The sequence below is a fragment of the Nycticebus coucang genome, chromosome 9 (genome assembly GCF_027406575.1).
Source record: "Nycticebus coucang isolate mNycCou1 chromosome 9, mNycCou1.pri, whole genome shotgun sequence".
In the NCBI taxonomy this organism is placed as follows: Eukaryota; Metazoa; Chordata; class Mammalia; order Primates; family Lorisidae; genus Nycticebus; species Nycticebus coucang.
Genome location: NC_069788.1, coordinates 119,972,390 through 119,986,488, shown reverse-complemented (window position 1 = coordinate 119,986,488; position 14,099 = coordinate 119,972,390). Strand labels below are relative to the sequence as shown.

Here is a 14,099-nt window from a genome sequence, read left to right as displayed (position 1 = left end):
AATTTCTTTATTTGTTCCTCTTTGCTTAGTTTGACTATGAATTCCTGTAAAAATATCATATTAAATCCCAAAGAGGGATATGCATAGAGGAATACAAGCAGTTGAGGCTGATGATTTGATGCACAAATACAACCTTTAAGGAGTTCTGTGATTTGGAGCAAATTAGTTTCTGAAGAATATTACAAATGTTTCTTGAGAAGTGTGAGAGTATGCATAGATGTTTATATTTTGCTTTTACTCACTAATGGGGTGATAATGTGGCTTAACTTGGGTCCTTGTGCCTGTTCCTGTTATTAGGAAGATGTCCCCTGGGGAGTGTTTCAGTGTTATTGACCAAGAAGAGATTTAACCAAGATATTGTAACAATAACCTCCTTTTTTTTTTCCTGCTCTGCTGTAGGACATAATGATTATATTTGTCCAGCTACAAATCAGTGCACAATAGATAAGAACCGGCGGAAAAGCTGCCAGGCCTGCCGACTCCGGAAGTGCTACGAAGCAGGAATGGTGAAGTGTGGTGAGTGCTTGCTTCCCTCTTACTGCATGAGGGCCTGGGGACCTGGGTAAGAGGAGATGTGCTAATTATCCTCAGTTTTTGTTTGCTGTCACAGGAGAGGAGGCATTGACGCCCCCTTTAGCTACAGAAGGCCCAGCTGGGTTGAATGGGAACAAGTTCACAGAAGGCAGATTTTGGCTCAATGTGGAGAAGAACTTTCTATGATTTAAGTGGTCTGGCAACAGAATAGGCCACCAAATAGGTTAGGGGACTCCAAGTCAGTGAAATAAATTAACAGGGATGGATGAACACCTGCCTTAGACTTTGAAAAGGCCAATTATAAGGGTGAAGTCCTGGTAAATATATGTAAAGCTTGTGACAAAAACAGGAAGAATATCTTATGGATTACTTGAGTAACCATGGAAAAGACTCATAGCCATCCTTCCACTAGCTTTGTAGAAGTAGAAAAAATATATATTGGAGGCAGAAATATGATAGAACCATGAAAAGTACATAAAGCATGGATTTTGTTCTATGACAGTATATATGTATACACACGTATATGTAACCTATAATACATCTGTACACATACATTTTTATGCACACACAAAATGAGCGCTTCAGTATGACAACAGAGATGCCTGCATCCTGCCCTCTCCATCTGGCTAGTTTTTGGTTCATATGTCTGTACAACTTGCATATCTATACACATGCATATCAGCTCTGCCTCGACTTATTCTTCTGCTAGCCCGTATTTTACATGTACTTAGTTGTAATTCCTCTCTTTGTGATTATTTGGAAATTGAAAACGAAAGTCTCTTTTCTCCTTGACAGTTCCTTAGTAGCTCAGCCTCTGAATATTCTCTGCCCTTTTCTTTATCTCTGTGTATTTGATAGGTTAAACCTGCCACCTGGTTTAGAATTGTAGCAGAAGTTCTCATTATGACCCCAGTTCTCTAGCTTTCCTTCTCTGTGTCCTCAGTCATCCCGCCAATGCCCATACGCTTGCAGCCTGTGTACTTTCTCCAATGCCTGGACAGCTCTGCTCTTCAGTTTTAAGTTCAGTTATATCCTCATCAGAAACCAGTGGGCTTCTTCCCAAACCTGTTTCTACTCATTGTAATTATTACATTAGAAAATTTAATTATCATTTATGCAAACATATGAAATACGAGCAGGAAAAGATAGTTTCTGTGAAAGCTTATTTGAAAGCTTTGAATAAAACTATAAAGGACTAAGTTCTTGAGTTAGGTGTGGGTGAGATTGGGGGAAAAATCATAAATCTAGATTCTGAATTAAGATTTCCATAGAAGTGTCTAGGCTCTTGCTCTTTTTGAAGAAGCTAAAATTGGAAATCTGGAGATAGTATCTCATAGGTGTGGCTTATGCAGAAAAGTGACTTGTTCTATTGACAGATGCTTAAGGAGAAAAAGGCTTGGCTCTCTGACAAAAGATTAGAAATAAATGTTTTAATTTAAACCATATTTTAAGGTGAGTGTGTGTGTTTTCAAAAACTGCTTTCTAGTTTAGTCTTAGGGTAAGAATGTTTTTGTTGTGCTAGGAGCTGCTGGACAGCTGTAGCCTTCACAGTCCAAGGCAGCGTGTGTGATGGGAAGAGCGTGGGTTGGACTCTCAGACACTGTGTCTGACTTTTATTTCATCATTTCTTGCTGACCATGCCTGCCTGTGCTCAAACTACTGCACCACTCCGGCCCTTGGGTTTTCTTATCTCTGAGCAGAGATGTCTGTTTCATTGGATTTTGTGGGGAGTAAGTTTAAGACTTAAGTGAGGACCTAGCAGTGTCTGGCTCCCAATTTTAGTTTTTCTTACTTTCTCTTTCCTTCACTAAAATGTTTGAATAAGTTATGAGTATTTTTTTTTTTTTAAGACAGAGTCTCAAGCTATCACCTTGGGTAGACTGCTGTGGCATCACAGCTCACAGTAACCTCAAACTCTGGGGCTTAAGTGATTCTCTTGCCTCAGCCTCCCAAGTAACTGAGACCATAGGAACCTGCCACAATGCCTGGCTAAATATCAATATCAAAATATGCTAATTTTTGTGGCAGTTGTCATTGTTGCTTTAGCTGGCCTGGGCCAGGTTGGAGCCGCCAGCCTCAGTGTATGTGGCTGGCGCCCTACCCATTGAGCTATGAATGCCACCAAGTTATAAGTTTTGATAACAGTACAGTGCCATAAGATAGAGTATAGAGGTATGTTTAAAGATCTTTCCTGGAAAAGGGAATGGGCCGGGTGTGGTGGTTCACACCTGTAATCCTAGCACTCTAGAAGGCCAAGGCAGGTGGATCACTTGAGCTCAGGAGTTTGAGACCAGTCTGAGCAAGAGTGAGACCCCATCTCTATGAAAAATAGAAAAATTAGCCAGGTGTTGTGGTGGGCGCCTATAGTCCTCAGGAGGCTAAGGCAGGAGGATTGCTTGAGCCCAGGGGTATGGGGTTGCTGTGAGCTATGATGATACCAACCATTCTACCTGGAATGAGACTTTGTCTCAAAAAAAAAATGAAAGAAGAGATTGTTGAAGTTAGCCAGAGAGTCTCTGATTCTCTTTGGAGATTACAGAAGAAATAAGATGGGTTGAAGTACGTACACAGGTGGACATTTGCCTTTCACTGACCACAGAGAAGGACAAGTAGGGGTGACCTTTTCTAATTTTCTCTCCTTCCCACCACTTTCTCATCTGCCTTCCCCAGAAGCCCTGTCTACCCATGCTTTTCTTTCTCGCCAGCCTTGGAGGATTATGAGTCTACCTGCATTCTGGATCCTCCTCCTCTACTCTGCTTCCCCTTTTATTCACAAATCATGTCTCATCTGTTACCAGCTTTTTCTTCTGTATTTCTGATCTTTTCTACTGAAATATTGATACTGTTTATTGATATTGATATTATTTGATATAGTTGTTATGGTTTGATATTATTGATATAGTTTATTGATATTGATATTTAGTTTATTGATATTGATATAGTTTAAATGGTAGGAGGACACCCACCTAGACTAATTTCAGGGATAAAGCTTCCTTATAAGGAGGGTACACCGAAATGTAAATAACCAGGAAAACAATCTGGCCGTGTATTGAGTCTATATTCCTGGGTTGGGACAATTGTGTGGCATCTCTTGGGTGCTGTCTCTTTATTCATCTGCTGTACATATGTCCATGAAAGGATTCCATGGGTGGGTGGATTAAATGGTGGGTAAAGGCAGCAGCTTTGGATTCAGATGACTGCTGTCTAAACGCTGCTTCTGCTATTTTCCAGCTTTTCTACCTTGGACAAGTTATTTGAGCTCTCTTGTTCCTGGTTCCTCCTCGGTGCTTTGGAGATAGGAACAGCTTCTGTCCTTTAGGGTAGTTGTCAGAATGAGATAACCTACTTACAGTACATAACACATAATGTACATAGAAACTTCTAGTAGATGCTAACTGCTATTATCATTTATCACCATCATTGTCACCATCATCACTCACCTTTTGGCTGGGGCTATTTATGCCTGCCTACTAGGAAGCATTTCCATTTGATAGAGTTCCTCATTAAGCTCACTCAGAGGTTACAGTGCAATAACTGTGATAGAAAACTATAAGATTTTTGAGGGTTTCATTTTATTGAGCCTAAAATCCCCAGAACTTGCCACAGGACCTAGAACATAGGACTTCTGTTAGTGAAAGTGTATCAAATACATTTGAATGTATGAATTCACAATCTTTCACTTTGTGTATGTAAATATGTTTTGTAAATTCCTTATCCTTATTACACACTCTACAAAAGAGAAATATGTGATCATAAAAGTACATGCTTAAACCAAGCATTTTGTTCCATTTTACCCTGGATGTATGTTTGATCTTAAATATGTACAGTTATTCTATTCGATACTAGTATCTTGACACATTTTAGGCCTTTAATACTTTTTGTAATAAATTTGCTTCAAATGTCCGTCAATGAACAGAACTTTTTCTTCTAATTAGAAGAAATTCTGATAAATTTTCTTAGGAGCTAATAATTTAAATTTGCTCAGACCTTTCAACTAATATTTCCTTTTAAGAATGACAATTGAATGTAGTGAAGAAACAATCGTGGGAGAATAAAAACTAGGCATTTTGTAGATTTTAACTTTTTTTTTTTTTTTTTTTTTTTTGAGACAGAGTCTTACTATGTCATCCTCGGTAGAGTGCTATGACATCATAGCTCACAGCAACCTCAAACTCTTGGGCTTCTCTTGCCTCAGCCTCCCAAGTAGCTGGGACTACAGGCACCTGCTACAACACCCAGCTATGTTTTGGTTGCAGTTGTCATTGTTGTTTGGCAGGCCCAGGCTGGGTTCTGACCCACTAGCTCTGGTGTATGTGGCTGGCACCCTAGCCACTAAGCTACAGGGGCTGAGCCCAAATTTATCTTTTTAATATTTCTTCTTGAATCTCATTGTTTCTTTCTAGTTTATTTTTCTCCATCCTAAAGAACATAGTATAACAGTTACTTCAAAAAGTCTGTAAGTGATATATCTTCTCAATCTCTATATGATGGAAAATGTCCTTAATTTATCCTCACTCTTGAATGGTAGTTTAGCTGGGGATATAATTCTAAATACCATCATAAAGACATTATCCCATTATGTTCTGGTCCACAAATTTATAAGTAAAATGTTTTGGTACCAGCACAGGAATAGGAAAATGATCGATCTGTAAAACAGAGTAGAGAGGGCCAGGTGCAGGAGCTCATACCTGAAATCCTAGTACTCTGGGAGGATCCCTTGAGCTCAGGAGTTTGAGACTAGCCTGAGGAAGAGCGAGACCCCATCTCTACAATAAATAAACAAATATAAAGTAGAGAATTCAGAAGAAGATACTTTTATATACAATTACTTATTAAATGACAAGGCTTGTTCAATAAATGGCATTGGAAAATTGTACATCCATTTGGAAAATATACCATGAAATAACATTACATGATATAAATGCATATAAAATTTCAAATAGATTTCAATCACAAAAGTATTTAAGAAGATATAGGAGAGAATATAATCTTGATGTGACACAGAAAGACAGATTTGATAGTGTGCTAAACTTCTTATGACAAAAGATAGTGTGAAGAAAACTAAAAGATGTATAACTAAGAAAACAAATACTGCATATAACAAGAAGCCATTATATAAAGAGCCTTTATGGGTTATTAGGAGAAAAAAGGACAAAATAAGCAAAATAGATAATTCATAAGTAAAGAAATACAAGGGGAAACATTAGTCATTCTTGCTCGTAATTAAAAATTACAAAGTAAACAAGACTGTTCAGTCACTTATCATATTAGCAAAGATTAAAAATCATTTTTAATTCTCAATGGTATTACAAGGAAATAGATAATCAAACTGTTTGTTTTTTGTTTTGAGCCTGGGTCTCGCTCCGTTGCCCGGACTGGAGTGCAGTGGTGTCATGGTGGCTCACTGCACCCTGGGACTCCTGGGCTCAAGTGATCCTCCTGCCTTACAGTTGTGAACTGCTATGCCCAGCTTAAGTTTTTTTTCTAAATTTTTTTTTAAGATAAGTCTTACTATGTTGCCAAAACCATTGTTTAAAGTATGCATTTTTAAATACTTTTTGAGAGTAATCTGTCAATATGTATAAAAATTAATATGTATATTCCTTGGTTCAGAAATTTGACTTTTTAAATTTTTATAAGGAAGCAATTTCGTGTACAGAGTATATTTTTCTTGTAATATTTATATTAGCAAAGAGATTAGAACTAACTTAAATTTCCATCAGCAGGGGACTTTTTAAAATAAGTGATACTGAACTCATTGAACTATCTAGATTTTTTAAGTGTTATAAAATGACCCATTTTTAATAAAATGAGAAAAAGCATATTATAAAATAGTATATAATGATCTTAATTTTGTGTATAAAATATGGAAAAGTTATAAAAACTTAAAAGAAGACTGAAAGAATTTATGCCAAAATTTGTTCTCTTCTGTATTTTCCAGATTTTGCAATTAATTTATTTGAAATATACTTATTTGTGTAAGTATAAAAAAAGGAAAATATGGGGTGGCCACAAAGTTTGTGTACAAATGTACTCTATTTTAAGTTGCACACGAACTTTGTGGCCACCCTGTGTGTGTGTGTACACACACATACGCATATAAACATTTTAAGAATGTATTGTAAATTTGGATTCTTCATAACCGTAAATATGAATGCTGAAGTCTAACTTTTCCCTGTTTTCCACTTAAAGTTCTCTTTTTGTGGTTGGGAAACTAAGGCACGTCAGCATTCCTTAAAAGATAAATTGATTTGGTATCCACAGATAACCTTGAAATGGAGACCTAAGTCCCCCAAAGTTATGTTGTGGGTTTTGCTGTAGTAATTACAGCTGCAGTAATCTCTAGTACAGGCCCCACAGGCTCCAGAAAATGGAAGTCAAGCCTCTGTTCTCAGACATATCCTGACATTCAGGGAGCTTGAATGCAGGGTCAGAAGCCGTGTTACCACCATCTGCTTTTCTCTTCAGGCTCGCGGAGAGAAAGATGCGGGTACCACGTAGTGCGGAGACCGCGGTGCTCTACCGAGCACCGGCGTTGCCCAGGCAAAGCCAGGAAGGGCGGCGGCCCTGCGCCCCGCGTGCGGGACCTGCTGCTGAGCGCCCTGAGCCCCGAGCAGCTGGTGCTGGCGCTGCTGGAGGCCGAGCCGCCCCGCGTGCTGGTGAGCCGCCCAGGCGGGCCCTTCACCCAGGAGTCCCTGATGCTGTCCCTGACCAAGCTGGCGGACAAGGAGCTGGTACACATGATTGGCTGGGCCAAGAAAATTCCGGGTAGGAGAAAAACCTGCTCGTAACATTTAAGGGGCAGGAGTGCGAAGTGGGTCCATAAACTATGCCTAGATATGTTAACAGCCTGATTTATAACTTCTGAAGGAAATATGCTCGTTCCTCCTATCTTGACAGACATACCTTTAGCAAGGCCAGGCTCAGAGTTTCATTTTGTCGCCCTCAGTAGAGTGCCATGGCATCACGGCTCACTGCAATCTCCAACTCCTGGACTTAAGCGATTCTCTTGCCTCAACCTCGCCAGCCGCTCGCCACAACGCCTGGCTTTTTGTTGTTGTTGTTGCAGTTGGCCCTGGCCGGGTTTGAACTCGCCAGCCTCAGTGTATGTGGCTGGTGCCGTAACAACTGTGCTACCGGAACTGAGCCTGATTCAGAATTCTTGAACTCCTCTGAGAGGAATTTCCCAGATGTGGAAAAGTGGTGGTGATATGCACATGGCCACATACTGCCTTGGCACACTTCAAGCCATCTGGCTGCACCCTCCCCAAACTGGCCTAGTGGCTGCCTCTCAAGCCTAGAGGCGGTCTGGGAGGATGGACCCTGGAAGCAGCCCACTCACGCTCTGCAATTGAGCTGGGAGTCATTTGGCAAGAAACTCTAGAGGGACCCGGAACAAGGTTGAGAGGCAGGAATGTGGGGTCCACATTGATCTGTCTCTTGGCTGTGGACCCCTCATCTCGAGAGGACCAGAGTGGTGTGACCAAAATGAAAGTGAAAGCTTTGTCAGATCTAAATAGTATTTCATAAAATTTCCAGCAGAGAAAGGATCAGTGTCTTGTACGTATATGAGCATACATGGACAGACTACTTCAACAGTTGAAGTAATGTGAAGTTTGTAGGCCAGTACCCCTGGGCGCCATCACTTTAAACATGGGCTTAAAAGAAAAAAAGAGAAAAAAGAAAAATAAATAAATAAAAAACAAAAAATAAAAAAACATGGGCTTAGCTCCTCAGGAGTTGTCACTGGGAACTCGCATTTCCCCTCCTATAAGGTAGTCACTTCCCTCGGCCCATTTGTAATATATACCTGAAGTACTGTATTGTATTAATTTTTAATACCTGCTAATTATCCTTTGAATTGGTGTTTCTGTGGAGAAATCAATCTAGGATTCTAACCTATAATGACTACACCCCCTAACCCCACTGAAGAACCTCTTCCATATGCTTCTTTACAGTTGTGTAAGAAATGAGGTCTCTCTCCAGGTTCTGAGCCGCTGGGGGCCCTCTCGTGGCAGCAGCTGCGTTAGGTGGACTGCAGAGATTAAGAGAGGTGGCTGCTGAGGGAAGAGCAGTTGTGGGTAAAGAGCTGTGGGAACAGGCCCTCAGTGATAGTGTCTTTGGAGGGTTATTTGTTGGCCTGAGTCCTTTCCTACTGAGCTTCCTGAAATTTTCTGGTTTGGGTTTTGTTTTTTCCAGCATCTTCACCTTCACTGGACTTGTTTCCTAGAGGAGACAGTGCTGATGTGCATTCCTCTGCTTTTTGCTTTAAATGTGTTTCAAACACCATTTTGCAGGACTGCATGTGGAGAGTGGGGTGAAACTACCCCTGCTGAAAGCTGTGCAGATTCTTTGCGCCATAACAAAACTGAACTCTTAAGTTGTATGATTCCCTATTCAAGCGTGGTATTTTGAAAGTTTTTCCAAAAAATTTAGACATAGTTTTAAGGGGTGATTTCTTTTTTCCCTCTTTTAGCTGAGCTAAGCATAGCATGTGGCTTTGGAAAGTATTTATCTTTACATTCATTATTCCGTTAACTTATCCTTTATGCAGATCGACATTATAATTGTTCAGACTTGAACCATTGTGTTCTCTGTACAGTTTCCTCATCTGTAGAATGAGAATGATAAGAGATTCTTCCTACCTGTAGGAAATTCTCAGAGGTAGCTTTATTACCCCCATTTTTCCTGTAAGAAAAACGAGAACTTTAAAAGGATATTAATGACCAGTTAGGAAGAGGCTGATGGGGTCCAGCCACTCCGAGGCTGTGCCTTTCTTTCCTATATTTATATTACACTGGCTCCCACTTTTATCATGACTTGTAAAGGAAATTGTGGTGTTGTGTCTGCTTAGCTTTTGAAGTGCTCACATGCCAAGACATTGATTACCTGTGTCTTTCCAGTCCTGTGAATACTATAAGGTTATTGGGACCTGTTTTGGTGGTTACGTGTGTATTTGCTCTTTGGAATGGAATCACCTAGAAGCACTACTTCTATGCAGAAGAATGATCCTAACATTGACAGGGAAACCATTTCAGATGAAGCCTTGACTTTCAGCAGGGGCTGGTGCTTCTTTCTGCATGTTCCCCCCTCGCTCTGACCCCCAGCTTCTACCTACCCTGTTCTCCCACCCTTCCTGGGCCCAGTCATGGATGGGGTCAGGTGGGTAGCCCCTCTGACTGGCACCCAAGCAATATCTTTCTCAGCAGTGCCGAGGAGGATACAGCTAACAAAGAGTTATTCTGGTTTTCTGTTCCTCTCCTGCCTCTGCCTGGGGAGCTGAACGAGCCCAGGTCGTAGTGCTTTATGAGTTCTAAATGAAGTATATTTGTCTCTAGAAGGGGCCCAAGATTGGGAACTGTGAATTGCATAACTTAAGCATCATAATTGTCTTCCTTTAAGCAGCATTAAACCACATCTTTATTGATTGTTTCTCTATATTGTTTGTGTTTTCTTAGCATTTTAAAACTGCCATTCTGTCTTTGCAGAAATAGGAGCTGTGGAGCAGGGTAGGTGTGTCTCATGGCCTCTTGCTTTCCCCCAGGCTTTGTGGAGCTCAGCCTGCTGGACCAAGTGCGGCTCTTGGAGAACTGCTGGTTGGAGGTGTTAATGGTGGGACTGATGTGGCGCTCCATCGACCACCCTGACAAGCTCATCTTTGCTCCAGACCTTGTTCTGGACAGGTGAGGAAAAATACATTGTGTTGCTTTTCCAAGTTGTTTGAGTGAGGGCTTAGCAAGGGGGCACAAAGTCCCGGATGCTGCAATTAAGATCTCACACCTGGAGTGCAATTAAAAGATGAAAATGTTCCCAGTTCCTTCACTGGGTCAGGAACCATAGAGAGAGAGAGAGAGAGAGAGAGAGCGAGAGAGCGCATGGGTACAAGAATTCAGTGTCCTGTAACTCATTTGTAGTTTGCAGCAGCATTTACAGGCCAGCGGCACAACGGGACCATACCCTGCAGGGGTGTGGCCACTAAGTGTACAACTCAACACAGACTTTTGTTTTCAGGCTATAATCTTTAGTCATCCTACTGTTTTTCCACCTACAGAGACTGATTGTATCTTGAACTATCTAGTCAGGTGATAAAATTCTTACAAATGTGCTAAGTTTATTTTCACGTGCTTTAACTCTAAGGCATGCACTATATAGCATTTTTGGCAATAGTGGTAGAAGGAGTGGTTATCAAAACCAAAGGAAAATCAACAGAAATTGGGAAATGATGGTGCTGAAGCCGTGACTTGGTTGCATTTAGTTTTCTTCTAAAGATGACACAGAAAAGCAACCAGTTTTTAACTGACTTACGCCAACTATTTATGGAGGCAAAGCTGGGATATACAACTGCCAAGCCCTTTAGCAAAGAAGTGGAATACTCTATTGATGAATTTGAACAGTTTGAAAATCTCCGTGGAAGTTGATTTCCATGCCCTTTATGTTGGAAAAGTGTCAGTGTTGAATGCTCAGCCACATTAGAACTTGATGCCTCGTATTGTGAATGGAAAGTGTCTGCCCCAGCTCTTGCATTACAAGCCTGTCACCACTTTAAATCATCAGAAGACCCCCATGTATACCTCAGGCAGATAGAGAGTGAATTCCCAAGGTATCAGCACCCATTCTATGTAATTGAGGTGTTTTGGCAGAGAACAGGGTGTTTGGGAAGAGCCCGAGCATGGGAACATGGGACATGGCTTGAGCAGGAGCCATCCACAGAGGGGGGCCCTGGAAATTCAGAGCCATGCGGGGAATCAGACCCATTAGTGACGATCAAAATAGCTCCTTTATTGGCTTGCATGTACACTTGACAGGTGTTGACTCATTTAATCTTCCTGACAGTTCTTTGGGGATGAGCACCATTATCATCCTTGTCCTTCAGATATGGAAATGGGAGGTTAAGTGATCTGCCTCCAGCTACTGGGTAGTAAGTGGTGGAGCTGGACTTGGGGCTGTAAAGTCCACATTCTTAGGGACAACAGTAAACTGCCTCTTAGCGGGATAGAGAACTGGAAGGGGACAGAGGAGGCCAAAAGGCAGACTATCCACCTGCTTTCTGTTTTTGTCTTGGAGCAACCCTAGTCTACTCTCTGCCCCCTGCAGAAGCCCACTTCCCCTGCTGTCATCTCAGGGGACCATGTTATAGGACAGGCTGAGAAGTCAACCACCCAGCCAGGCCCCTGCTCCCTTTCATTCCTTCCTTCCTTCATTTGTTATTTTCCACTTAAGTCATCCATACATGCGTGTCAATATTCACATTAATTCTCCTAGAAGTTAGTGCTAGAGGTTAGTGTTCCATCCCTTGATGAACTGATACATTTGCAGAAATTGAGACTTAATTATTTTACTTTTTGCATTGATTTCAAAATTGGTGAAAAATTTTGTGTTTATTTCCAGTGACTGCTCTGTTCCAGTTTTCAGTACAATCAGCTCTTCTCCTCTGTCATGAGTTCTTTAATTCCCATAAATATGTGTATAAGTTTGTGTAAATGGACACAAACTCTGTATAAATGGTAGGCCTACCTATTAGTTACATTACAGAAGGGAAAAAGTTTGATTAAGACAAGGTCTTGCTGGGTTGTCCAGGTTGGCCTCAAAATTCCTGGGTTTAAGCAGTTCTCCTACCTCAGCCTCCAAAAGTGCTGGAATTAACAGGCGTGAGCCACCTCATCTGGGTCCTAGTGTTGTTCTTAACACATTGACTTTGTAAAATCTAGAATTTCAAGTCTCAGATAGTTCAGCTACTTAGCGTATCTCTTACACAGATAAATACGCTTTTATGTAATAGATATATTTCTGGAGCAGTTGCTTATTTAAAAAGTCAGGATCATGCTCCCTAAAGGAGTTCCATTCTGAATGTTTTTTTGCAAAGTGAATAAATAATCTTCCCACTTTTTGAAAATAATTGGTTTTTGCTGGATTGTCCTACCAAAGTTCCTTCAAGTGGTGTTATGAGTACATAAACAGTGATTGCAACTAATTCAGCCCATGTGTGGATACTGAGACTGTAATTTCTGTTTCCCTCTATTCTTGTTGAGGCTTCTGCAGCAAGAAAACTTGAGCCTACTGAGGATGAGAGGAAACCCTGGTTATCTCAGCTTTTTTCTAACAAGGTAGTTCTTCTTTTAGTAGCTACTAGAATCATACAATCAATGTGAAGACCTACCACAGAACCTGAGCTTCTACTTCTTAAAAAAAAAAAAAGTATATATGCCAAGACATCTTTGTGTCCTTAGCATCAACAAGAAGCTATCTAATATTAAATGTTATTAAAAAGTCAGAGGAATTTTGGACCTGGGCTTGAACCCCGTTGTAGATGTCTACAGACGTCTATAGAATCATATGTCTGTACATGTACTGAGCTCGCATTCATATTAGTTATTTGTATGTTCAATTTCTTCAAGATTGCCACAGAATTTTCACTTCTAAATTTTAATTTACCCGTATATAGCCAGGAAATTTCACAATTTCACGTATTTATTATGTCCTTTCCATGTTCTAAGCCTTATGTGGCTCCACTGTCATCCTTATCCCTATGACCCCAACCCTCATTCCTGTTGTCACACACACAGAGGTCCACTGTGGTGTACTCTCCGCAGATATGTATGTAGGTACAAAATATGGTTCCCCAAAGCAAAGTCCACGCATTCAAACTCCAGTGAGACTAGCCTATATCACAAAATCCCAAGACCAGAGATGTTGGTGCAGATGTGGAGAAAAGGGAACACTTTTGTACTCCTGGTGGGAATGCAAATTAATATCTTTTGGAAAGAGATATGGAGAACACTTAGAGATCTAAAAATAGATCTGCCATTCAATCCTGTAATCCCTCTACTGGGCATATACCCAGAAGACCAAAAATCACATCCTAACAAAGATATTTGTACCAGAATGTTTATTGCAGCCCAATTCATAATGGCTAAGTCATGGAAAAAGCCCAAGTGCCCATCGATCCACAAATGGATTAATAAATTGTGGTACATGTACACCATGGAATATTATGCAGCCTTAAAGAAAGATGGAGACTTTACCTCTTTCATGTTTACATGGAAAACTTTACTTTACTTCTTAGTAAAGTATCTCAAGAATGGAAGAAAAAGTACCCAATGTACTCAGCCCTGCTCTGAAACTGATTTATGGCTTTCACATGAAAGCTATAACCCAGTTATAACCTAAGAATAGGGGGAAGGGAGAAAGGGAGGGGAGGGGGGGGGTAGAGGGATAAGGATTGGTGGGATTACACCAGCGGTGCATCTTACAAGGGTATATGTGAAACTTGGTAAATGGTCTGTGAAGCTAGTGAATGATGCCCCATGATCATATCAATGTACACCGCTATGATTTAATAAAAAAAAAAAGAAAAAAACCCAAAATATTATCAAAAAATATTTTTCTTTTATAAAAGAGTGATAACAAATTTCACATCTAATTACTAAATTTTGTTTAATACTGGTTTATGGATAATGTGCAAAAACAAATTTTCATCAGTAGGTCAGATTGATAAATTATTTCAGTGTTTTAGCATTCGAATTATATGTCCTCTGTCTTCAACTCTTTTAATCCTGTCCTAATTT

The 14,099-nt window shown here is 40.5% G+C and overlaps 1 protein-coding gene across 1 annotated transcript in view; it reads left to right on the top strand.

Moving 5' to 3' along the window:
* ESR2 (estrogen receptor 2) overlaps nucleotides 1–14,099 on the top strand; it is a 58,478-nt gene that overhangs the window by 21,665 nt on the left and 22,714 nt on the right. Inside the window, exons 4-6 of the mRNA XM_053601266.1 lie at nucleotides 400–516; nucleotides 7,003–7,302; nucleotides 10,079–10,217. Coding sequence (XP_053457241.1) covers nucleotides 400–516; nucleotides 7,003–7,302; nucleotides 10,079–10,217 — 556 coding nt within the window. The remainder of the gene's footprint in view (nucleotides 1–399; nucleotides 517–7,002; nucleotides 7,303–10,078; nucleotides 10,218–14,099) is intronic.